Below are 27,458 nucleotides of genomic sequence, written 5' to 3' on the forward strand. Positions count from 1 at the left end.
GAGAAATACGGGATGTATCACAGGTTATCTTGGATAGGAATCTATTCTGTGTATATCCTCAAACCACATACTTTCAAAATGACTAAGCGTTCTTTGACGATGAATATAGAAAAAAGTTATTAAAAATCAAGGTCCAAGAAGGAAACAGGCAATAAAATAAAAATCCTTATACATAAAAATATTTGGCATTCTTTATAGTTTCCAATTATTTTTATATTCTTTCATAATTGCATTTAATGCTCACTGTAACTGAAGGGTATTATTAGTTGCACAGAAAACTGAGATTCAGAGAGAGATGGACCTTTTGCTAAGTCTATAAAGTTTTTCTAAACTATACCATAGTTGCTTCCATTTGTTCTTTTACTTCTTGTGAATCTAAAATCTTTTCCATTAAAAATGCATTTATTAGTAAAATATTAAAGTCTAAAATAAAAAAATAGTTGAATAGGTAAACATCTGCTGAAGATTCAAGGAGGGTAATATGTCTTATCCAGTTGAGCCTGGAATACTTACCTTAAAATTATAGCTCAGACAAAGTTCAAGAGACTGGGAACACAACTGAAATTTTTCCTGAGACAAATAAACCTGAGCCATCAGGAGGTAAGCATCTGCATAAGAAGAATTGTGTTCTAGGCAATGCTGCAGGTTATTATAAGCTGCTTCGATATCACCTAATCAGGGAAACAAAGCATTGCTATAAATCAAATGATTAAGGGCTAGAGATCTGAGAGATAAAAGGGAGAAAAGTAGTTCCAGTGTTTGAACTTGAAGTCCTCTGCTCATAAACCATGGTATAACTTCTTTTTAGTCCACATACAAGAATATACTTGTAAATCAGAGTACAGCTGTAAGACCGTACCGTGGTCATGGGGTGCAAACCATAGAAAGTGTGTAAAAGATCAGAATCAATCACCACCGTTACTGAGACACCTGTAAATGTACATTTATTTTCCTTGTCATAAAAATTTTTATTTATAATTTCATTAAAGTTCTATAAAACAGAAATTTGAATGGGTAGAATGGCATAGTGTGACACTAACAGAGGGCGTTTAGTCTAGTTATCATTCTTGGCTAGAAGTGTTATTACTTGTACACATTAAATTACCAAAAGGCATAAGATATATTCCAGGAATTTAGAAATATGAGTTTTAGATTTAAAATGCCTTTAAATACCAACTGAAATATCAAAGGTTTTGGAAACATACCTACATATGCGGGAGTCTTAAAATAAAAGCAAATGACCAAGACTAAAGTGACTGGAAGAGTGGAATCTGTGTTGGGCTGGTAGGTGGGGTACAGAAGGCTCTTCCGCTGTTTTGCAGAAAGAGTGAATGCCTTCCGTAGACTTGCGACCACCTGCTGATGCCCAAAAGACTGGTTCCATGAGGTGTTAATCTGAGACCAAAGAAACACAGACTCCTCCTTCTGTTCCCTGAAACTCTCCTTCTCTTACTCCCTTGCTGCATAAAAGTCCTTACTTTTTCAGGAAGATAGATTTGAGAGCTCTTACTCATCTGTCCTCTTGCTTTGGCAAAATCAATTAACCTTTCCCTCCCTCCAAGCACCAGCATCTCACTGTTTGGCTTACCTGCACATAAAACACACAAACCTAAATAAATTTTGACAATTTCAGACACACTAACACTGTTTCATATTATTTCAGGCTGCTCTTTTTTAAAAAATGGGTTAATATATGAGACTTTCTTTTCTGGAGAGTCTGTCAATCAAGTGTTACTATAATGAGACGTATTTGTATCAAATTTCAAAATAAATAATGTTTAATAAATTAATCTGATATATCTGATTCAAAGTCCCAGTTTGATTAACTTGTAGGTGCTAACCATTCCAATTGGGAAGAAAATAGAAATAGCATGTGGTTCAATAGTCAAAACTCAATTAGAAAAAAGTGTTATAGAGTCACTTCTCATAACTAGAGTACTTTAGAGGTGAAACAAGCTTTTGAGGTTATCTATCTCTTTTTTTTTTTAAACAGTTAAAACTGTCATCCAAAAAATTAGTGAAGTCAATCTGTTACCTCTTTCCATTATGTAGAGGACATACCTGTTTACGAGAATACCTTCAAGTTGGTTTCTGCCCATTAGGACTTTATAAAGTTAATTTACTTAGCACAGCATTCAGCCAGCAAAGGTATGTAAGTACCATATGATAGTCTATTTTTATGAATATATCATACATATGTTTGTGTCCTAAAAAGCTAAGGTTATAATGGATGTTATTTATTTATTTATTTATGGCTCTGTGTAACCAGTCACAGAAACTAAATAGGAATTAGGAAATTCATTGGGGCCTGAAACCTGGTAAACATCACGTTTTGTTATGCTGATGAGTTAAGAACTATGGATTAAAGACTGTAAATTATCATTGGCAGACCCTAGTACTATGTGATGGACTTTTTAAAAAGTGATAGAGCTCTAGTTTCCCAATTAGTCACTTGAATCATAAAAGTTTACAGTAAATTTTAACGACTTTAGTTAAGCAAATTATGCCATTTTATTTTGGATAAAAATTAGTTATCTGTGCACATGTAAAATGTGCATTTTATGTGACTATGAAAGTCTTAATTTATATTGTTTTTATCAACATCATAATATAAAGATTCTTTGAAGCTTTTACAGTATACCTTACCTGACAAGTACTTTACTTTTGCTATTAGGAAGACAGCGCGCAGAAGACCTGGTACCGTTCTCACCACCGTCTCCAGGACGGAGGCACAACGTCTGAGGAGTGGAGAAAGGGGCTGCCCTGGACTCGCAGGCTAAACAAAACAAATTAGCAGATCATTTTTACAAGTTTACAATGGCATTTAGCTAAAAATACACGCAAATTAATTATAATGTGAATATTGAAACCACGTATTTTTCTAAAATTTTTCTCATTCTATTTATTTTCCTATCTTTGCTATGACTGAACTAATGTTAATTTATTTCCCTGAGACCTATAAACAGATAATATAAATAATGACTTTGTTCAGAAAAATAATTACAAAATTATTATGCAATTAATCATATATGAAAGGAACATCTGTTCAAAGGAAAGAGGTAGAGTTTCTTGCTGAAACTGACAGTCAAGGCAATGTGAGTTCTCACTTTAAAACTGCCTTGTGATCTACTCAATTCAGTCGTCTGCACTAACCCCAAGAGTAATATATATGGTCAGTTTTTAGACAATTCAGAATTTGTTTTCCTCATGGAATCAAAAGGTAGAACACACACATGTGTACTGCACCAGCTGATTCGTATTTTCATATTCCCACATTTCTGCATGTCACAGGAACTCAATTTTTTTATTTTCATTAATAATGAATATAATATTTATACCTCAGGAAGTACTAGACCATTTGTTTATTCTTTTTTTAAACCCATCTTTATTCATTGTTTATCCACTCATAACTTAGAAATGGGATCTCAGAATTTAAATAGTGAACGATCATTCTCCCTACTATGCCCTATTAATGCTGTTTCCTTCACCTGAAGGATGATGCTCCCCACCCGGCCTTACACCCCACACATACATATTCTTAACTGGTGTATGGCCTCTTTACTGATCACCAGAGCCATTGTTACTGACAAAAAGTGTCTCATCTTCTCACTGTATTGAAGCGCAAAGAACGTGTGCTCAAAAAGATTCTCAGAACATGGCCACTGATACTTAGAATACTTCAACTTCTTTTTTATTTTTATTTTATATTTTTCCATCCCCATTTATCCCCCCTACATCCTCTTTGAGCTCTACCTACACCCCTCCCCTCCCTGCAATCACCACCCTGTTGTCTGTGTCCATGAGTTCCTTCTCCCTTTTCTTTGTTTGCTCAATCCCTCCACTCCCTCGATTTTAAAGCCTGTGTTTTTCTTCTAGATTGTTATGGTTTTGAGTCTAACACTTAATTCTTTAATCCATTTTGAATTTATTCTTATGTATAGTATAAGAGAGTAGTCTAATTTCATTTTTTTTTTTGCACGTATCTGTTTGATTTTCCCAAAGGAAACAATAAAGAGCAAAGCAGAAATAAATGAAATAGTCTAAAAAAATTCAAAAGATCAATGAAATCAAGAGCTGGTTCTTTCAAAGATAAACAAGATCAACAAACCTTTAACCAGACACATCAAGAAAAAAAAGAGAGAATTCAAATAAGTAAAATCAGAAATGAAAGAGAAGCGAATACAAAGGAATATAAGAAAATATCATCAACGACTGTATGCCAACAAATTAGGCAATCTGGACAAAACAGATAAATTTCTAGAAACATACAATCTTTCGAAACTAAATTAGGAAGAATCAGAGAATGTGAATAGAAAGACTAAGGCCAGTGAAATTGAAGCAGTAATCAAAAACTTCCAACAAACAAAAGCCCTGGACCACATGGCTTCACAGGTGAATTTACCAAACATTCAGCGTAACATCTATCCTCAAACTGTTCCAAAAGTCAGGAAGAAGGAACACTTCCAAGCTCATTTTATGAGGCCAGAATTATCCTAATTCCAAAGCCAAATAAAAACACTAGAAAGAAAAAAATATATAGGCCAACATCCCTGATGAACATAGATGTTAAAATCCTCAACAAAATATTAACAAACCAAATCCAGCAACACATTAAAAAGATTATGCACCATGATTAAGTGGATTTATTCTGGGGATATAATGCTGGTGCAATATCCACAAATTAATAAATGTGAAACAACACATAAACAAAATGAAGGATAAATACCATACAATCATATCAACAGATGCAGAAAAAACATGATAAATCTAGCACTGATTTATGATGAAAACTCTCAGCAAAGTGGGAATAGAGGGACCATCCATGACAAGGCCATACATGACAAACTCACAACCAACAGAATACTCAACGGGCAAAATCTAAAAGCATTTCCCTTAAGATCAAGAATAAGATAGGGGTGTATGCCTTCCATACTCTTATTCAACAAAGTATGGAAAGTTTTAGCCACAGCAATCAGGGAAGAAATAAAAGCATCCAAATTGGAAAGGAAGAAGCAAAATGGTCATTATTTGCAGATAACATGCTATTGTATACAGAAATCCCTAAAGATTTCACCAAAAAACTACTAGATCTGATAAATAAATTCAGTAAAGTGGTTGACTACAAAATTAATATTCAGAAACTGGTGGCATTTTTTTACACCAATAGTGAACTATTGGAAAGACAAACTAAGAAAGCAGCCCCATTTACAACTGCAACAATAAAAAAATAAGGTACCTAGGAATAAATTTAACCAAGGAGGTGAAAGACCTGTACTCCAGGAAATTATAAGACACTGAAGAAAGAAAATGAGGAAGATACAAATAAGTGAAAGCATATACTGTGTTCACAGACAGGAAGAACTAACATCATTAAAATGTTCATACAACACAAAGCAATCTACAGATTCAATGCAATTCCTATCAAAATACCAATGGCATATTTCACAGAAACAGAACAAAGATTCCAAAAATTTACATGGAATCACAAATGACCCCAAATAGTTTCAGCAATCTGGAGAAACAAAGAATAAAGTTAGAAGTATCACAATACCTGATATTAAAGTATACTACAAGCCACAGTAATCACAACAGCCTCGTACTAGAATAAAAGTAGGTATGTAGATCAATGGAACAGAGTAGAGAGCCTAGATATAAACCCATGTCTTTATGGTCAATTGATATATAACAAAGGAGGCAAGAACATACTATGGATTAAAGACAGTTTATATAATAAACAGTGTTGGAAAAATTGGGCAGTTATATGCAAAAAAACAAAACAAAAAAGAACCAGACTACTTCCTTAGACCATACACAGCAATAAACTCAAACTGGATTTAAGACTTAAAAGTAAGACTCAAAACCGTAAAAATCTTAGAAGAAACGAAGCAGTAAAATCTCAGGCATTACTCATAGCAATATTTTTTCTGATGTATGAGAAATTTCCCCGGGCAAGGGAAACCAAAGAAAAAATAAACAAGTGGGACTACATCAAACTAAAAAATTTTTTCACAGCAAAGGAAACCACCAATAAAATGAAGACAACTCACTGAATGGAAGAACATATTGCTACTGGTAATTTGATTAGGGGTTGATATCCAAAATTTATAAAGAACCCATACAACTCAACACAAAAAAAGCAAGCAATCCAGTTGAAAAATGAGCAAAGGACCTGAATAGACACTTTTCCAAAGACCACATACAGATGGCCAACAGACATAGGAAAAGATATTCAACATTACTCATCAACAGAGAAATGCAAATTAAAACCAAAATGAGATATCACCATGCACCTGTCAGAATGGCTATCATCAATAAATCAACAAATGACAAACGCTGACAAGGATGCACAGAAAAGGGAACCCTAGTACACTGTTGGTAGGAATGTAGACTGGGGCAGCCACTGTGGAAAACAGTATAGAGTTTCCTCAAAAAATTAACAATACAACTGCCTTGTTGTGCAGCGATTTCACTTTTGAGAATATATTCCCAAAAATCTGAAAGAGTGATTCAAAAGAATACATGCACCCCTGTGTTCATTGCTGTGTTATTTACAATAACCAAGATTTGGAAGGAGCCCATCAGTAGATGAATGGGTAAAAAATCTCTGATACAGTTACATGAATGTATCAGCCATAAAATACAAGGAAATCTTAACCCTTGTGACAGATGGATGGCCCTGGAGAATATTATGCTAAGTGAAATAAACCTGTCAGAGAAAGACAAGTACCATATGATATCACTTATATGTGGAATCTAATTAAAAAAAACAAACGAAATAGTAACAGACTCATAAATACAGAGAAGAGACTGACAGCTGTCAAAGGTGGGGAGTTGGGGGTTTGGTGAAATAGGTGAAGAAATTAAACAAAAAAACTCATAGACGGATATCAGTGTGGCGATTACCAAAAGGAAAGGAGGTGGAGCCACGTAGAAGAGAATCAAAGGGTGGATAAATATTGACAGAAGGCGATTTCACTTTGGGTGGTGAACACAACACTACAAGCAGATGATGTTATAGAAATGTACACTTGAAACCTACACAGTTTTATTAACCTGTATAACCCCAATAAATTCAATAACACACCCCCAATCCCAACATTACTTACCTGCATTGGGCAAAAATTCAGATAATCTGTAATAATTTCTAGCAAAAAATCAGGATTTAACTTCTCAAAATACTGTATGCCAAGAGGTAAATCTTGTAATTGTGAAAAATGGGTGTCCAGGACATCATTTAATAAATTAATAATTTCTTCTTGTCGTTTATTTTTCTTCATGGCAAGAATTGCATGTAAATAGGTTAATTCCTGAAAAATTAGTAGTTTTTAGAAATTATTCCATTCAGTTATAAAGCCCTTTATTTCTACTTATATTTTAAATGTATATAAAGTGCTATTCATGTGAAATATTTGTTCAAACTTAAGTATTGGCTTGGATGGACTTTTAGAATATTATGGAAGAATATATAAAGGCTAATTTTGCAAGGAGGTAAATTAATAAATGAAATTATGTATTAAAAATCACTGTACATTAGTCCTCTAAATTTATTACTAAATAGCAAGACAATTTAAAATTTCCCACTTTATAAATAGTAGCTGGGATCTACTATCTAGTAAAATAAAATACTGTACCGCATATTTCCCAAAAGACTGCTGAATTTCACTGAGAAATTCTAGCTGCTGATCTGCATCCTGTAAATGTCCTTCCAGTAATTGACATCGGATAAATCCTAAAACCAAACAGAACAAAATCAGCCAATGTCCACACATTTGGTTTTAGGCATGCAAACTTTAAGCTAACACAAACAACATTAATAAAACAGGATTTCCTTCCCACGTTACATGAAAATTTTAGATAAAAAAAAAAAAACAAAACAAGGGTTAAAAAAAAATGGGTAGATTGGTACCCATATAAAATCTGTTATGATAAAATTCATAATATATATGAACTATCTGATAAAAACATATTCTCTCAAGATAATATTTATAAAGTAAAAATCTATTTTTAAAGATATATATATTTTTCCTATTGTGGACAGTGGAGAATAGTTAAATTTTAGAAAACTACAAAATACATTTCCTTTAAAGGCAGGCAAGAAAAGCAATTATGACTTGCATCTGTATGATGAACATTAACAGAGACAGCAGTCATACCAATCAGTGCAGTGATATTAGTTTCTTCAAGATTTATAGCAAGCTTATACCACTTCAGTGCTTCCTTAACTTTTTCTTGTAAAAGCATTTGGTATCCAAGTTCTGTAGCATATTCTGATTCCTGAGGATTTATACTGAAAGCTTTGTCTAGTAATGTTTGAATTTTTTGAAGAATGAGTTGATTACGTCCACACTAAAAAGAAAAAAATTAAGTTAGACTAGAACACTTCTATTCAGTCAAAAAGATTATTTTTTTAAAATACACAATTATTTAGCAAAATGAAAAGTAAAATTAATAATAATAAATTGTAAATAAAACTTCTCTATTTACTATTTAGACAGTGCAGCAAAAAAGAGTTCATATCCTGTCAGAACTTACATAGCCTCAGTAGTGCTTTTAAAAAATAGCTAAATTGAAAAGCATACTCCTAACAAAGTTGCTTTACAAGCATATTTTGTTAGAACTCTTTTCAAACTGTCTTATGAATGTATGACAAAATAGATAAGAAAGTTATTGTTTCAAGCCTTTGCTGGTGTGGCTCAGCTGGATGGGTGTCAGCTCACAAACCAAGAGGTTGAAGGTTCAATTCCCAGTACACTGTCAGGGCACGTAAAAAAAAGGTGGCCAATGGATATTTCTTTTCCTCTCCTTTTCCCTCCCTTTCCCCCTCTCTTAAAGTAATAAGAATATCCTCAGGTGAGGATTTAAAAAGAAAAGGTAATTGCTTTAAGGTTAAATTTTTTTTTATGAAATCAAAAACACAAGTGCTACCACTGAAACTATTTTTAAAAATTATGCCTTAGAATCTTCTTTTATTAAGCTTCAAAAATATTTCAAGAAATGGCAATGCTGCTAGAGTAAGTATGCAACTTTGGAAGACAGCAATTTTTAAGGGTAAAATACTTAACTGTTTGAATTTTTGTAAACTAGTCAGATGTCTGCCAAGAGGTAAATAAAAAGGGCAAATACACCTTCCTTAACTCAAACTTTCATAATAGCAGAAATTTTCTCTAAACTTCACACAATCTGACAATCTTTGTTTTTAAATGAGAAAATTCAGTTTATTCATGTCTTTTAACAAGCACCATCCTTGATTTTTCTTTCAACTTTATATTTACTAATTATTTTATTTATATGTACCCTTTTCCTTTTTTCCCCCCTAGTTTAATTAACTCTTCAATACACTCATTTCAGGTACTGATTTCCAGATTCTGATTTTTTTTCCTATTTAATTCCCAATTACTTTCTTTTTATTGGGTACTTGTAATGCAAATATTTCTTTAATATTATTTAAAAAGTAGGATACCAACTATTTCCCCCACCAAAATAGTCTATTTTTCACATTATAACTTTTTTCAAAGAGTTTTTAAAAACAAAGACTAAACTATTCAAAAATCCTATGCTCTTATAAAAATAAATCAGTGTCTATTTCCTTTGCCTGGAAGGCACTTCCCTCTCCTTAAAGGTTCAACAAGTGCCACTTCCTCCATGAGAAGCCTCCATGATGGCTTCTCATAGCTGGAAACCATATCTTCTCAGGACTGCCTTTCTTAGAAGCGTATCACATATTTATATACATATCATATTTTCACTCTAGGCCATATACTCTTTGGTGCCTCAACCTTTGTGACTTATTTTCTATTCCCAGCTGTTGAGAGCAGAGCTCTGCTACACAGTGGGCACTCTTACAGTTCTGCTGAAGGCGAGTGTGATCTTATAAAAAAGCTGAGCATTCTGTGGTTCCGTGGCATCCAATGCATTTCCTAGGTTTTCCAGAGTGGTCGCAGCCTAAAACAAAAGTACCCAGTGTAAAATGAAAATAAACTATGAAATAAAGAACATAATATACGACATACACACTAATAAATATTATTTAAAAAGATATTTGCTTTTACTAATTCCTCCTCTTCCAATGAAACCGTATAATGTATTAAAACTTCTTTACAAACATTCAATAATTATTAATAAAGAATGAGTTTTAGAATTTTTTTTAATATATTGTTATTGAATGGAAACCTTTGGGGGGGTAAACATACCCATAATATTCAATTAACTGTACATGCCAAGCTCCTCCTACAATAATGAATCCATGATACAGATGGGATATGAACAACATATTTATAAACATTAATATTGTTTATGTTAATATTAATATTAATATTATATTATATGAGATTACCACTTGGATTACCTATGTAGCCTGGTTTATATTAAAAATATTATATAGAATAGAAAAATCATTAAGATACTGAGCCTAAGTAATTTCAATGCCTGGAAAACTTACTGAAGAGTTGCCCCTACTAATATTCTTTAAACATTTACTGAAGTACCTATTAGGTACTGACACATTATCTAATTTAACAAAGCTACTACGTATTATAATGCCATATGCTTCAGACTAGATTTTGGTATTCCATGATCCAGTATACAGTCAATGTGTTCACTACTAGAAAAACATGTATCTTACTACAAGATCCAATGGGATTTCATCCCAAGCCCATTTAACTTATGCAAACTCACTTAAATTTTAAAAATATATACTATGACTTATATTTTGTATATGTACTCTTCCATACCCACTATCACCAGTTACATTAACCAAACATTACTGCATGGGAATTTTATATAGAAAATCACATACACTGTAATGATCAAAGGAATTTTTAGGCGTAATGTTGACTATATAATGTTTTTACTTTACTAGTTGATTTAAGAAGTTCACCTGTTTGTTAAAGTGTATTTTCAAGAATCAACTATAAATTACCACAACACACATTCTAAAAGAGCACTTCCCATATTTTTAATATAGGAAAGTTAAATAGTACAATACAACTTACCTTCTCTATGTCCCCTTCCCTACACAAATAGTAAAGAGCCAGCATTCTTAGTGCTTCGACATTTTGTTCATCTTGAAGCATTAACCTGAAGAAAAACGTTTCATTGAAATAAACTTACATATTTTATTTTATTTGAGGGCTTGAAAAGTTAGTTTGTTGGTCTGACTATTCCACTATCATTTTACTAAGTAATTTTATACTAAGTAATTGCTAAGTAAGTAATACGAAGTAATTTTACTTAGTAAAATGAGATCTCCTTTATAAAAATTAACCTCATTATTTAAACTAAAAAAAACTGAATCTCAATTTTAATAAGTTTAAAAAAGATATGAATACATTGTATAAGTCTCATAGAATCCCTCTGGCAATCCTAAATAAAGTATTTGCTAACCATATACAAAAGGATGTTACAAGAATACTTCATCCTGATCAGGCAAATTTATTATAAGAATTCCAGGAATGCAAGGATGGGTTGAATATTTTCAAAAATCTGTTAATGTAACCGACATCATTAAAATAGATCCCTAAGTGATAAAAACAAATTAGAAAATATTATGGAAAATATTCTAGTAATAATAGGAACAACCTCCCTTCAACAGAAAAGATATAAAAAGCCTGCAAAAGCTATTCCATATAAACTTTACTCAAGAGCATTTAGAAAAGGAACTAAACAAGGAACACCCTAGGTTTTTCATCATGGATGGTGCAGTACATTGAGTTACTAGCGCCAGTTATTCCGCCCTCCCTGAATACGTGCCTTCTGCCATTGAATTGAGCAGCCCCGCCTACAAAAACTGGAGTGCACTTTGCTGCTCCTTACTATGGACCGGGACATTTTTCTTATATTGCCCAATGGGATATGGGTAAGAGTGGCAGGGTGCCATGCCTAAGTTTCAGGAGCATCACATATTTCTGCTTGTTCTTTCGCATCTCTGCTACCGAGAACAGTGCCCTCTGGGCAACTACTACTCTCTGACTTCAGCCCAGGGGAGAACACACTGAAAGCTGACCAAAGCCCAAACTGTAAGGAGGTGTCACAGCCACCCAGCTGGGTCAGAAATTTGAAGCAGAGTCCCAGCCAAGCCTGTTCTAGATTGGCCAACCCTAGATGACCCACACAAAAGTGAGAAATGATTGCTTATTTTCATATGTCCTGAGATTTGTAGTTGTTTGCTATGTACTAATAGCTGCCTAAAAATACTCATTTGTGGTTGAAAAAATTCTCCCCAAATAATCTATAGATTTAATGTAATTAAAATCAAAATCTTAAAAAAGTTTAATTTTAACTTGTTAATTCTGGCAATGAACTGCAAAGGAAGAACAAGAAAACTACCAAAAAGAAACAACATGATGGAAAACTTACCCTAAAAATATCAAAATCCACTGGAAATTTAGGAAAAAAATAGACCCAGTTAAAAAGAAAAAAAGATCAGCCTGTATACAGAAAAGAGTTTTTAACATAAAATGATAATCTCAACATGATAAAGAAAATGAAAATTTTAAAAAACATACGATTCTTATTCTCCCAGATTGTTTAAAAACAAACCAACTAAACTGATAACAGCCAGAATTGGTGAGGATAGGAAAGAGGGCATTCAGTAGACTATTCATGGGAGTACAAATTAGTATAACTTCTTAGGAGAACAATTTAGCAGTTTCTATCAAAATTTAAGTGTCTATACCTAAGGCGGAGACTAAAATCTTTCTCCTCAAAGCCATTCTTCCCTTATTTGACTGGCCACGTGGCTAACCAACATTTCCCAGCCATCTTTGCAGTTAGATGTAGCCAATGTGTGATGAAGTAATATATGCCATTTGTGGGCCCAGGCTTTTCAGAGAAGTGGAATAACTCCTCCAGAATCTCCCCATCTATCAGCTGGATACCAATGTAATGTGGTTGCAGAAAATGGCGGAGTTGCAAAATGGAAAGAGCCTACCTAAGTCTATGATTGACAGTGTGGAGGAAGGCTGCCTGATCAACCGTAACACCCGCCCAAAAGAGTTACACCTAACAGCAACAACAAAAATTCTACTGTATTAAACCATTACATGTTTTTATCAATTTTTTATGAGAGCTTATCCTACCCTAATAAATACAATACACTTTGGTTCAGTAATCCCTCATTTAAGAAACCATCCTTCAGAAATATCCTGTATCTGTATAAAGATTGTACGTATCAGTGTACAGCCTAAAGGCCTACCAATAGAAAATAATAAAAGAAACTATTTGTATGTTCATTTATTGAACGTTGTTCATTTTTAACAAATAATTAAGTATTTGTGTGTGAATGAATAAAAGGATATCCATGAAACACTAAGCTAAAGAAAAATAAAGGTTAAACACTATAAAAAAGGAAGTCTGTCTCAGAATAGCTAGTCAGATATTTATGTAAACCAATAAATTCAGTTTTAAACAATGTAGTGTTGGGTTTTTCCTCAATTCTATATTTTTAGAAAAGTCAATTTTAAAAAAATCTTATGATAAAAAAATACAGATTTTTCTCTTTGCTTAAAATTACAACCAGATCCAAAGGTACTTGTGCCATCTTTTTTTCACTTAACCTTTGTGCGATCTCCATCGTTTGGTCCCAGTCCTGCAAGGCTAATTGCAGCTTCATTTTCTGTACAAAAGCCGGAAGGAAACTTGGAAAGAGCACGATTATCTGGTTCACAGTCTCCAGAGCACCTAAATAATTCTGGCGCATCTCAAGGCATTGTGCCTAATGGGAGAAAAAAAGTGACATCAAAACTGTGCTCATATACACCAAGGTTCTCACAACAGTTATCCTAAAGTAGCTAAAAAACTAGAATTTAACATTTTCCATATTTTTGTTCTCTGAATTTTCCATAAGGAACAGTGACAACCTTTGCAATGAGATAAAAATAAGTTTTTATTAAAACAAAATTTTAAAACATCACAGAATAATAGTATTTTGTAAAAGCAATTTTGTTTTAAAATCCACTTTTAAATACCTGAGAAATATAATGACAAGATAAAATTGTTCAAAATGTTTTTACAAACACCATAATGTTTCCTTTTAAAATAAAATATTTCCTGTGTATTTACAAGCAGCAACTAAAACTAAGAGATTTTGTATCTTTAAAAAAAATTACTCTCAGGCTAAAGAGATAAGATTTTAAAGAATAAGTAAAATAACCACAAAGGAAACCATCAAAAAAATGAAAAGACAATCTACTGAATGGGAAAACATACTTGCCAAAGGAACATCCGATAAGGGGTTAATAACAAAAATGTATAAAGAATCCATACCACTCAACAACAAAAATCCAATTAAAAAATGGGCAGAGGACCTGAATAGACACTTTTCCGAAGGTGATGTACAGATTGATAAGAAACATGTGAAAAGATGTGCAATGTCACTAATCATCAGAGAAATGCAAATTAAAACCACAAAGAGATGCCACCTCACACCCGTCAGAATGGTTATCATCAACAAATCAACAAATGAGTGCTGGGGAGGATGTGGAGAAAAGGAAACCCTTGTGCACAGTTGGTATGAATGCAAACTGGTGCAGCCACTGTGGAAAACAGTATGAGAGTTCTTCAAAAAATTAAAAATGAAACTGCCTTATGAGCAAGTAATTTTACTTCTGGGTATATACCTGAAAAAACCCAAAATACTAACTCAAAAGAATACACGCGCCCCTATGTTCATTGTAGTGTCATTTATCCAGAGCCAAGATATGGAAGCAACCCAAGTGCCCATCAATAGACAAGAAACAAGTTGTGGCACATACACACAATGGAATACTACTCAGCTATAAAAAAAGAATGAAATCTTACCATTTGAAACAGCATGGATGACCCTAAAGCATATTATGCTAAGTAAAATAAGTCAGTCAGAGAAAGACAAATAGCATTATGATTTCTGTAATATGTGGGATCTAAAGAACAAAATAAACAATCAATTGAAACACACTCACTGATGCAAAGAACAAACTGATAGTTGCCAGAGGGGAGGGAGGTTGGGGGATTGGGTAAAAAGAGTCAAGGGATTAAGAAATACAAACTGGCAGTTACAACATAGCCATAGGGATGCAAAATACAGCAATAGGGAATATAATCAATAATATTGTAGTAACTATGCATGGTGCCACATGGGTACTTGAAATATCGCCAGGAGGGTCACTTTGTAAAGTACAGTGGTACCTCAGTACTCATCATTAATTCATTCCAGAACTCATGATGAGTGCCAAAGCCTACAAGTACTGAATAAGAGACTAGTGGTGAAGCTTGGAGGGCAGCATCATGGCTTATGCAAGTTCTGGCAAATGAAACGAGTCCCCAGCAAGAGCCAAGTGCTGAAACTTTTTTTCTCATCAAAATGTGACAGAGCATAGGGTTTGATTGAGTTCTGAAGCTGACAAGTACCAAGGTATGATTGTATATGTTTGTCTAACCACTATGCTGTATATCTGAAACTAATATAAAACAAATATTGAATGTAAACTCTAATTGAAAAATAAAAATAAAAAAATGAATAAACAAAATAAAGTTCAAACCATTCCCTCTGCCTCATCATTTTCACTACTAGGGACTACCTTAAAGAAATCATTGGATAAGACCACAAAGAAGCATTTAGATTACATCTGTGGTACAATTATTTATAATAGAAAAAAAATAACCCAAAATGTTCATAAGGATAATTATGGCATATCTATTTAATATAATTTTAGGTGACAGTTAAAAGTGATGATGTAGATTTGCAGATCTATATTTACTAACATGAAGAGATGTCATTTATAAAGTTTAACTGATTGTCTACAATGGTAATATTTATTTTTTATCAGATATTACAGTATTCTGAAAAAATTTTTTATAATGCCCATGAATTAATATCAAAGAAAAAATAAATTTATGACTAGAGTTAGTACTTTAGGAACAGATAATAAGGCATATTTATCACATATCAGACTTCTAAAAATTTGCTTCTGCATCTCCTTTAGGAATAAATTTAGTTCTGGGATATTTCAGTTTAAAATGAGTATCAAGTCGCAACAGAAATGTAGTAGAATTATAATATATTCCTGAAATCAGTTTGAGGTTATATTCCCATATAATTAAAATATAAAAAACATATAAAGATGCTGTATGTCAAAATAAATTAAATTTCTCAGTAGTTGATAATAATAGCAAAAATATTAATGTAGATAATTTTAAAAAATTACATATGCCCTTGGAATTTGCCTAAATATCTGGTAATGTAAATTGCAGAATCATGCAAGATCACATCTAATATTCCCATAGACTATACCTCCCATATGCATGCAGAACACCATATTAATTGAAAATAAATTTGCTGTGTATTTGGTTAATATTATTACTCACTGGGATTAGACTAATGCAACCTTCCTGCTGCACTTACACAGCATTGAGGTGTGTAACTGAAACGGGTTAAATCAGCCAAAATAATTAAACTAATCTTAAGTATTGAAGATAAAAGGTAAATCCCTCCTAAGCTGCTTATATATTAACACTATAATAATAGAAGATTATCAACTAACTTTTAAAGGATAGAGAGAGAAATAATCAAGAAAAACTTTAAGAAAAATTTGCTAAGTCCCCAATTCCTCTGGCCTGAGGACGAGTTGTACTGGCGGCCATTATCTGAACAAGCTCACTATCCAAAAACTGAAAAGAGCCAATGTGGGGACTCTAACAATAGCCAAGGCACTAATAATCCTCTTCTCTTTCTCCTTTTTATCACCCCAAATTACTGCTTATCTAAAAAACTGTTTTCCTAATATATAATTTCTTTTTGCAGAATCAAAAACCAAAAAAAAAAAGGTTAAGGTGTCCAGAAAGCATCAATAGAATTGAAGAATGGGTCCAAATTATACATTTCTACCCACCAATGATTTCTAATGACTCTGGCAATTACTCATCCCCGACAATGTAAGTCAGATCCTATTACTGCTCTTCTCATTGGCTGTGTATCTGGTTCAAAGTAAGATACAAAAGCTTTATAGAATCAGTTCCCCCTCTCATCGCCCCCATACCCACCTGGCCCCACGCCCACCTTCTTCCCCTCTAGCCTTCACTGCTACTCTCCTCCTCATTCATTCCCTTTAGTCTCCTGGCCTCCTAGCAAAGCTGTGAACATGCCTTAAGGTATTTGAACTTATTATTGCCCCTATTGGTAAAGTTTTCCCCCAGGAGTCCACAGAGCTTTCACCCTCCCCTCCTACAAGCCTTTGCTCAAACGCCACTTTGTCTAACCACGTAATTTAAAATCACAAATTCATACTATACCTTTATTTCTCCCCCTTTTTCTGATTTATTTTTCCATTGCACTGATTGTCTTCTAACATACTATATAATTCACTTCCTTATTTTGTTTATTATGTCTCCACCAGGAGATTATAAGCTCCATAGAAGCAAAGAGGCTTTATTTTCCTCAGGGTATCCCCAGTATCTAGAGTGATGTCTTATGTATATAAGACACACTATATACGTTTGGTGAATAAATAACTCAGGAACCATGGACAACAAAAATAATAAAAACAACTAAAACTGATATAGGATTCAGCAATTTGGTTGGGAATACATTTCTCTCCTAAATATCTTTACTATTCATTGTCCTATATAAATCTAAGTCCCTCCTACAACTGAGAACTGATCAAAGTAATATGAAAATTATCTTTCTGAGCTACTTAGTTTTGTTGCGTACCAACTATATTATGAGTAAGTTTTAAAACATGATTTATTTACCTTAACTCCAACTCACCTTACCCAGCAGAGCAAAGATATCATTTCCATTTTGTAATACCTCTTCAAATGACCTTAGTGCTTTTTTAGTGTAAGGTTCTTTTCCTTTTGTAATGTCAAGCCATGCTCTCAAAATCTGCCCCTGTAAAATGAAAAGATCTAATCATACTTCCATTTCTTTGGGGCAAAAAAAAATGGATAAAAAAGGTAAACCTAATGTCATTTTTTGTAATTAGTAATAAAAATCCCTTATGAAATAATATTATGAATAAAACTGTGCAGTAAAATCACTTTCCAACTCTTGCCAGACTAAAGTGTGGGGAAAGTATGAATTTCAGCCTTACTATTCTGCTTAATATTAATATGAAGAAACTTGGCAAGTATTCCATTAATGTAAAATAATATTCCTATCTGGGTTTTGCTCATAAATGATCACCAATAACAGCTAAACATGTAATTAGAGACATAAATAAGAATTTGTGACCTCTCTTTGGGCAAACAGACTAAATGAACTGAAATGGAAAAACAAGTGCCTTACTTCACATATATTAAAAATTAAGATAATTTGGAAACAACTTCCATAATTTCTGTGACTAATACAGTGAGTTTCATATGGAAGACTAAGTGGCCTAACAAATGAAACACTGATGAAGTCATAGACGTTTGCCTCCAGAGCTTTTAGTGAGCCAATGGGTTGCAAGATTTATAGTGTTAGCACAAAGATGGATACGGGTCAAATAGTTTTCTTTTTAATGTCAAGTATAAATTATGAAATCTGCTTTATATTAAAAAATTTGTAGGTTAACTTACAAATCTTTAACTGAGATTATGTTTACTTCCCCGTATTTCACCTGAAAAAATAGCATATACTACTAGAACAGTGCTATTTCCACTGACTAAATCACTGTCCTTATTTGAATTGTATCAACTACTGTCTCTCAGTGGGTGATTCCCAAGCTTTATTTGTAGTTCTGTACCTCTTCTACACTTTTCTCTCCTTTTGCCAATAGCTCATGTTCTATCTCTTTCTCTTCTCCAGAGCCTGAAATATAGCATATTTTCAGCCAAATACATCACATGTCTCTTTAAGATTACCTTTCCATCTCAAAGTAGTTTCCATTCATGTTAACTGGTCTCTGAATTGGCCAGGCTTAAAACCTCTGTGAGACATCCTCAATACCATTCCCCCATTATTTACAATCAATTGACAAATCTTGTGGGTATTCGATGATTCTCAAATTTGAACCCAGTGTACAGTATTTTAGTGTAGGCCTTCAAAACATTCCACCTGAAAGCAGTACTTTTCTTTTTGGCTGCATTCTAGTTTTTCCCCAGGCCAGTTCATCCTATAAACCTTTGTTACATTAGTCCCCTGAATATATAATAATATCACTGCAATGATTAAAAACCTTCAATGGTCTTTCAATGCCTATCAAATTAGATACAAATATTACATCTAGCCATCAAGGTCTTCCGATCTGCCCCAACCCACCTCTTCGAGCTTTTCTTCCACCCTCTTCATCTTTGTACCCCAGATCCTATCAAAATGAGAGTCTAACTGTACCCCAAACCAACATGTCTCCTTGCTTTTCTCATGTCCATCTACAACTTCTCACCTTGGATGTACCTCTTTCCCTTTCCCATAATCTTTGCAAAGGAAACTATCCATCTTTCAGGTTTTAGTTCACATGCTATTTCATTCAAGAAATCCTTCTTTCTCCTAACACAGAGGTGGTTTCTCCTTAAGCACTTAAAATAGTGCCCAGCACAAAGTAGGCAAGCAATAAATGTCAACTATTAGTTTTCTGTGCACTTTAATGACACTTCCTTCATAATATTAGCTGGGTTATATTAGTAGGTCTACAACACTACTACATGATCCACTCATCAAAGTAAAGTTTATGCATTCCTTATCTTTGTATTACTGACAGTGCAAATAATGGTGCCTTGTATCTGGAGCAGCTCAATGAGAGTGGGAGGGAAGGAGAGAAAGAAAGAAAGGAGGAAAGGGGAGGAAGGGAGGAAGGGAACCAAGAAGAGGTCTTTTTAAGAGTTAATAAACAGCATAAAAATAAACAATCCTTGAGAACCACAATTTTACAAAGTAATAAACTATTAAAACATAGCCATTAATGTATAAAGTGAGAAGAGAGGGGACAAGAACAAATAATTAAATAGCAGATATTACTGGCTATATAAATATCATGTGTCCTTGAGTGTTACCATTTCAAAATAAGAAAACCGGCTACCTCTTTACTACCATTTGACATTTTGATCATTCTGTCAATATATTCTCTCCCCTTATCATGACGACCAATGTGCCATAAAAATAAGCCTGCGTGGTACAAAGCTTTTGGATCTGTTGCTTTACGCAGCTCCTTCACTTTGGCATCTGATTCCAGCATAGCTTCTCTATCTGGGAGACAAAAAAAAAAATGATAAGTAAAAATTACATTCTAGCTCAAGTATTTATAATAGGTCAGATGATTAACAGGACAGAGAATTAAGCTCTCTCTCTACCGCAGAATTGTCTAACAGAAATAAAATGCAAGCCACATACGTAACTTAAAATTTTCTAGTAGCCACATTAAAGAGGTAAAAAAAAAATTAATTTTAATATTTTATTTAGTCCAGTACATCTAAATTATCATTTTACACATATTTGTTAAGAAAACCATTGAGATACTTTACATTTTCTTCTTATTAAATCTTTAAAATCTGGTGTGTATTTTACATACCACATCTCATTAAGCTATTAAAATTTTATTCAGAAACACTTAATTTGTACTCAGATTTCATGAAATTTATAAAAAAGGAGACTCATTTACTCACTGTTCTAAAAGTAACTTTTCTAATAACTGAATCAAGTATCAGTTTTAAATTTAAAAGTACTCAGAATTCAATGAAAAATTTGGTTCCTTAAAATAAACCCAAGTGCTCAATAGTCACATGTGGTTAATGGCCACTGTAAGGCACAGTTCTATAGTTTATGTCATTCCCAAGCTATAAAGGCTATATATGCAATTTTTAAAAATAATTGAGAATTGAAAAAATTAGCTATGATTTCCAAATGATGTAATTATTAGAGGCAAACAAGAACTAGTACTTACATTACCCAATTCCCTGATCCATTTCTAAAATATATAAACATGGCAGGCTACTGTCACAGACCAGTGAAAGGCAGTATAGTTACTGTTACTTACATAGTTTAATACTGACTGCTCCCTTAACTAAATGTCTTACTTCTAATAACTAATCATTACTATCAAATCTATTATATATGAGTATGTGCTTAGGATACAAACGTCAATCAGATCCACATCCTGTTCAAATCAGAATATGGATCAATTATGCAATAAGAAAGCTGAAATGTCCAAGTTGAGGGCAGTGATTCTGACTGACTTCCTTTCTGAAAATGGCTCCCAAGGGGAGATAAGAGACCCTTTTTTTTAACTGCAATGACACAAACTTAAATTTAAGTGCGGCATTACCAATGTATCACTTAGTGACTTTGGGAAATGAAATTATTTCTGTGGGCTCCAGCTCACTTGGCAAGAAGACTCCTTCTGCCCTGCAACTCCCACACTCACTTGAACACCTTCCGAAATGCTCACTAAGGAACCGCAATACAGAGACAGAAAAGAACTCATCAGGGCAGGAGCAGGAACTGCAGTTTTCTGCCCAGATTTCTATCAGGTCCCTGATGAGGCATCAGTTTGCTGTGACACCATCTGCACAGTTAGCCTTGCCAGATCTCAGCTTAAGTTCTTATGGCATCATAGCCCTCTTATGGTCAGGACTTACATTAGAATTCAGGAAGAGTGTACATGAACAACCTAGGCCTTCCGCAGGCAACAATGACCAACGTCTGGGCCCCACCTCGGCCCAAGCCTACCTGGCGTCCTGTGTGGTGGAAAGTAGAGTCAGTACTCAAGTGTCTCTAGGTAATATGTGTGCCTTCATCTTTGTGTCCCAGAAATCACATTTCCCAATACTGTTGAGAACAACCAATTAAATGAAAACTTGATTCTAGAAAGAAAATATTTTGTACTAATTTTTTAAAGACTTATTAACTTATAGCTATCCTATGAAAATTCTCGGCTTCGGCTTAACGTACTCCTACAGGGGACAGAGAAAGGGAAGCCACACAGGAGCCTAATCCTGAACCACATCCATGTGTTTGCTCATGGATTTCTCCTGAAAAATGTACTTTATATTGATACTGCCAGTCTTTCAAAGATCAGATTAAGTTCCTTCTTCACAAAGCTTTCCCAGGATACTCCTATGAATTAATAGACTATTTTCAACTAATTATGGGCTCATTTGTTTTTATCATTTTACTTCATTGTAACATTAGAATTTCATCTTTGTGGCTTTTACATTTTCTTTTTTCAACTAGATCATATGCTTGATGTCATGGATCACTTTTATAATTATTTTCTATCTTCTAACTATATTTAGCACAGTCCCTTGCAGAATGTAAGCATCTGGTTGTTAGATTTTTTTAATTGCTCAACATATTAATGTCTTAAATAACTTGTTACTGATTTGTGCAAGTGTGTGGGGGGCAAAGGAGGTATGTGATACTGCTTTAAAAATGTGTTTTCTGGTACTTAAAAAGCTATTCTAGGACATTTGGTTGTAGTCTAATTAATTCAACAAGAACTATATTCATGATTCTATTTGCTGTTATTGGATACATACAGAATATAATGCTATTTTTTTCCTTTTTACCTATAATTCTGGTATTTTCTTGCCACAGCAATTAAGATACACGATATATTGACAGTTCACACAATTTTTATGAAGTAATAGTTTGGGAAATATAACTACATTATAGAAAGAACTTTATGCCAAACCAGGGGACTGGGCAAACGGGAAGGGAGGATTCCACAACTCCATGTCTGGTGTGGGCGGCAGGGCAAATGGAAGGATGAATCTGGAACTTAGATGAGAGGTCTTGGCTGGACACAGTTTTTTATAGCATCAGCATATAGGGTTAGGAGGAATATTTTTTCAGACTAGGATTTTTACAGTATGATATCCTAATTAACTCTCACAATGACCTGTAAACAACTGATGGCATAAAGTTATTTCTATAATGTAGTCATATTTCCCAAACTATTACTTCATAAAAATTTATTAAATATCTCCCAAGAGGGTAGCTCTCTTGAGGTCTTGAGGGATGTATGGGCCTTTGAGAAGCTTAAGTACAGTAGAAGAAATAAACTGCATACAGCTATATATTTGAATATAATTAGTTATAAAATTGGCTGCTGCCGAGCAATTTATGTACCACCTGTTTTTGGTTATTCTTTTTTGTTTGGTTGTTTAACAACTGCTAATATACATTCACCTTTACATTAACTCAAACGATTCTTATGTACAAATGAAAATTCTGCCATAGGATGTAAGGAAGATGAAAGTAACATAACATATGTATTTCTTGTGCTTGATGACCTTATAACCTTGTCAGGAAGACAAAACATATATAATATAAAAAGTACATATAGACAATATATAATACACTAGATCAGATTGAATGCTATGGGAACTGAGGAAAGTCAAAATAAACTGAATAGGAAAAATTGTCCTAAGCATTGTACCTAAGTACTTTACCTGGATTAGGACTCATTTTATGGGTGTATATAAGCGCAAGTAGAGAACAAAGTGATACATCTGGTTTATTTTTTATAGCCTCAAATTCTCGAAGAGCTTCTTGAGTGTTACCTGAAAATCAAAATTATGTGAAAAATTATTCTTAGTGCAAAATGAGAACTTAAAACTTACGCAGCATGGTTAATAATTTGCACATACCTTCCATTAATGTACCATAGGCATGGTAAAACCTGAAGACTGGGTCACTACCATACTTCTTCATTCCTTCACTGGCAACAAGTAACACGTGGTGGAAATACCTCTCTTGACAATAGTAATTAATCAAAGTCTAAAAGAAATAAGAATTAAACATTACAAGGAGATTTTAGTGTTCTGAAATACCTAAGTAGATATTTATCTAAAATCTTGAATAATCTACAACTTGTTAAAGCAGCCCTCAATACTAAGGAATACACTACAAAATCAAACATCTGTGTTTTCTTTTTTTTAGTCTTTTTTTTTGGTTGTTTTTTTTTTTGCTGTTCAAGTACAGTTGTCTCCATTTTCCCACCATCCCTTTCCCCTGCCCCACTCACCCCCATCTCCCACCCTCAATCCCTTCCCCCTTTGGCTTTGTCCATGGGTCCTTTTTAATAATTTCAGTATTTTCTATAAAACTGTTAAGCAATGTTGTCTGTAACTTTTACTTTGCTTCCCTCCTGCTCTCTAGTCTCCTTTATGGCTATATTTCTTGAAAATGACCCATACTCCATCTCCAAGACCCCCAGAGTGCATCTCAATAAAATGCAGTTTTCCTACAGTGTCCCCTCCCTAAGGTCTTAAATGACCTCTTAGTTTCCCAACACTAAGGACATTTCTAATATGATTTTACTTGACTTCTGTCCAACATTTAGTATCACTAAGAATCTATAACTCTCTGGAAAGGTAGCGTCACGGAACTATAAAAAGGACATGGCTTACAGAGCAAAAGACCTGGTTTCAAATCTCTGGTTCATTTTATAGCTCCAGAGTCTGTGCACTTGTACAATGCCACCAGTCATTTACAGGTCATTGTGAGAGTCAATTAGGATATCATACTGTAAAAATCCTAGTCTGAAAAAATATTCCTCCTAACCCTATATGCTGATGCTATAAAAAACTGTGTCCAGCCAAGACCTCTCATCTAAGTTCCAGATTCACCCTTCCATTTGCCCTGCCGCCCACACCAGACATGGAGTTGTGGAATCCTCCCTTCCCGTTTGCCCAGTCCCCTAAGTAAGCTGTCAGTAATAGGTTCTTCTGTTTCTCTAGTCTACTTCCCACTCTCTGTACCCGCTACCACTGTCTTGGTTCAGGTTAGGTCATTCTGTCCGACAAACATTTACTGACCACCTACTTGTGTCAGGCACTGGGCCAGGCACTGTAAATAAGTGCCTGATGATGAATAAGACTTGGTGGCTCCTGTGCAGAAAAGCTTAAGTTTTTCAAATGAGACTAGAATCTAAGAAAACGGAAGTACAATGTAGTAAATACAAGAAAAAGGCTTACAAGTTGCTTTGAGAATATAGGAGAATGAGTGTTAGGTGTGGGAAGGAATGAAGAGTAAAATTAAGGGAAATATTCTTGGGGAGGACTTAGGACTGATTCTTGATTTGCAAGCTCCTACTCCCCTCCACGCACACACACAACTCTATTCCCTTTCATGATCTTTGAGGAAGGTACAGAAGTTAGCCAGGCAGAGGAACTGCAACAACACCGAGATAAAAATCAGCAGTGAAAGGTAGGGAGGGGGTGGGAGGCAGAGGACTAAAAGCCATTCTGTATCGTAGAGCAAGGATTGGCAGGCTATGGCGCATGGCCATATCTACTCTATGTCTGCTTTTCTATGGCCAGCAAGTTAAGAAGGGTTTGTATGTTTTCAAGTTAAGAAAAAGAAAAAAAGAAGAAAAATATTTCATAGCACATGAAAATTATATGAAATTCAAATTTCAGCATCCATAAATAAGGTTTGATTGCAACAAAGCCACAGTACTTTTTAGAGACAATTTGCTGTTCCCTGTTCTAGAGCTGTGAGGCAGGGATGACTGGAACACTAAGTTGAAGAGGCAAGGCAGGATCAAGAAGTGTCTCACAATACATTGATCCTCCAGTCTAACTGATAAGAAGCCACATAGCAGTTTTTAACATGAAAGTGTTTTTATTAAAGAGTTCATCTGGGTGGTAGTACAAAGGATAAATTTCAGGTGATGACCAAAATTTAAGGGAATGGGAGAAGGCTTCACAGGAAGATAATGGAAAAATTCTGGCAAAATATCAAGACATTCCAGCATTCCTATCACTGCCAAAATGTCCTCCATCCACTTTTCACCATCTAACATGGCACACATTTTACTTACTTGTTTACTGTCTGATGCCTTTTAGCCAAATGTAAGCTCCAAGACAGGGAGGGTTTTAATTTTATTACTACAGGGCTTATTATCTTCAGGGCTTAGAATAACGCCAGACACACTGGAGGCATTCAATATTCAATGCATTAATTTAATTAAGGTTTTCTCCAGCCTTAGCCTGTAAAATGTGTGAAGGCAGGGACTGCTCGGTTCTGTTCATCACCATCTGCAGTGTCTAGTGGACACACTGTGAGCCCTCCACCACTATCTGCTAGACGAATGAATTAGTACACAAATGGAGAGGACCATCATCCTAAAAAGAATCTTCTTTTATTTGCAAATCTCATGTTAGATCATCATTTAAGTGGACTGTCATTAAATATTTGCTCAGCGGAAGAATGAGTTATAGAGAAGACATCATACTAAAATAAAGACTCCTCCATTTTCCAAACTATGTCTTGAATTTCATGTACTTTTTCCACGCTCCATTTACTGCCCAACGGGGGAGCAGGAGAGATGACACTCGTTAGCCCTAAGTTACTAGAAATCGCATGGGGGCGGGTGCAGTAGCTGTCATCTGTTGACCAAGCTTTCCGAGCAAACAGGGCACAAAAGTAAAAGTTATACATAACAAAAAGGCCGAAACAAGCACACTAACGGCAATTCGCAAAGCAGCGTGCTGGGGGGGAGGCTAACCGACCTCAAGGTTCCAAAGCAGCGCCCATCGAGTGCGATAGGCCAACCAGGTGATGGAGGCTACCGGGCGCCCCGCCAGGTTGGGGGCACCAGGCACAGCAGGGCAATAATGCCCTCGTGCCATCTGCCCACGCCCGCCCCACGCCCCCCTGCTCCCCATGAACCCCAAAGGCAACCCAAGTTCAGGCTCCTCCCCCTCACCTTCAGCCCCTGCGAATCCATGGCTCTCCCGAGACTAGGCCGCGGGCTCTTCGGAGACTGGGCCGCGGGCCTCCGGGTGTGTGCTCGCTACAGGCCCGCAGAGGAGGCAGGGGTCCCGGCGCTGCTGCGGAGGCCCAGACCCAGCTGGCGCTCCAGAGTCGGTGGGAGGGGCAAGGCGAGGCGGAATCTCGCCGCCATTGGCCGCTGGAGGGAGGGGCGGGCCCTCGCTGCAGGGATTGCGGGAGGAGGGGGAGGACCAGGGGCTGAGACTCGCCGGAAAAACTGCGGGTGGAGAAAGGGGCGTGACCAGATGGTGGGGAAGACAAAGGAGGTCAAACAGAGAAACGGCTCTAGGAGGACCCTAGAGGGGCGGGCCAGAGAATATGGAATTAAGAAATAAATAAAATAGGGAAGGAAGTAGGAAAACAGGCGAGTCTGTGTCTCATTCCTGGTTACAAGGAAAGACATTACTTTTGGCGCATTTGTGTTGAGGCCCATTCCCGCACTGCGGCTGTTTGACCAGCCTAGAGAAATCCTTTTTCACTCGTGGTAGTTGCCTTATGGCCACAAGGTGGCGAAGAAAAATCAAATTTGTAAAAGAAAAGGGAATGCGCTTCTTGGGCTCATTTTTGCAGGCATTGCTGCAATCCCATGATTGTTGTTAGAATGCATATTAAATTAATTTTTTTGCAGCCCTGATAATAAGAGAACATTTTTTTCAGGTTTAAAAAAATGGTACTGCTGATTTTTAAGATAAGAATAAAATTAATCTCTGTGCAAACTTTTACGTTTGTACCCATCAGGCAATTCTGTTAGGTGCTCATAGATCTTTTCAGTTGTTCAGAACATTAAATT

The 27,458-nt window shown here is 35.0% G+C and overlaps 1 protein-coding gene across 1 annotated transcript in view; it reads right to left on the reverse strand.

Annotated features, from left to right (window-relative positions):
- The window catches only part of TTC21B (tetratricopeptide repeat domain 21B), a 74,851-nt gene extending 48,100 nt beyond the window's left edge, over positions 1-26,751 (reverse strand). The window contains exons 1-13 of the mRNA XM_054562785.1: positions 26,604-26,751; positions 23,539-23,668; positions 23,341-23,451; positions 19,971-20,137; positions 17,741-17,863; positions 13,554-13,711; positions 10,992-11,076; positions 9,844-9,942; positions 8,154-8,346; positions 7,632-7,729; positions 7,107-7,307; positions 2,647-2,776; positions 514-671 (exon numbers count right to left, since the gene is read on the reverse strand). Of these exons, the coding sequence (XP_054418760.1) occupies positions 514-671; positions 2,647-2,776; positions 7,107-7,307; positions 7,632-7,729; positions 8,154-8,346; positions 9,844-9,942; positions 10,992-11,076; positions 13,554-13,711; positions 17,741-17,863; positions 19,971-20,137; positions 23,341-23,451; positions 23,539-23,668; positions 26,604-26,624 (1,674 nt within the window). The 5' untranslated portion in view covers positions 26,625-26,751. The remainder of the gene's footprint in view (positions 1-513; positions 672-2,646; positions 2,777-7,106; positions 7,308-7,631; positions 7,730-8,153; positions 8,347-9,843; positions 9,943-10,991; positions 11,077-13,553; positions 13,712-17,740; positions 17,864-19,970; positions 20,138-23,340; positions 23,452-23,538; positions 23,669-26,603) is intronic.
- Between the last annotated feature and the right edge of the window lie 707 nt (positions 26,752-27,458).

This window comes from Pteronotus mesoamericanus, unplaced genomic scaffold (assembly GCF_021234165.1).
Source record: "Pteronotus mesoamericanus isolate MK-2021 breed Mesoamerican mustached bat unplaced genomic scaffold, CSHL_Meso_final scaffold_651, whole genome shotgun sequence".
Taxonomy (NCBI): Eukaryota; Metazoa; Chordata; class Mammalia; order Chiroptera; family Mormoopidae; genus Pteronotus; species Pteronotus mesoamericanus.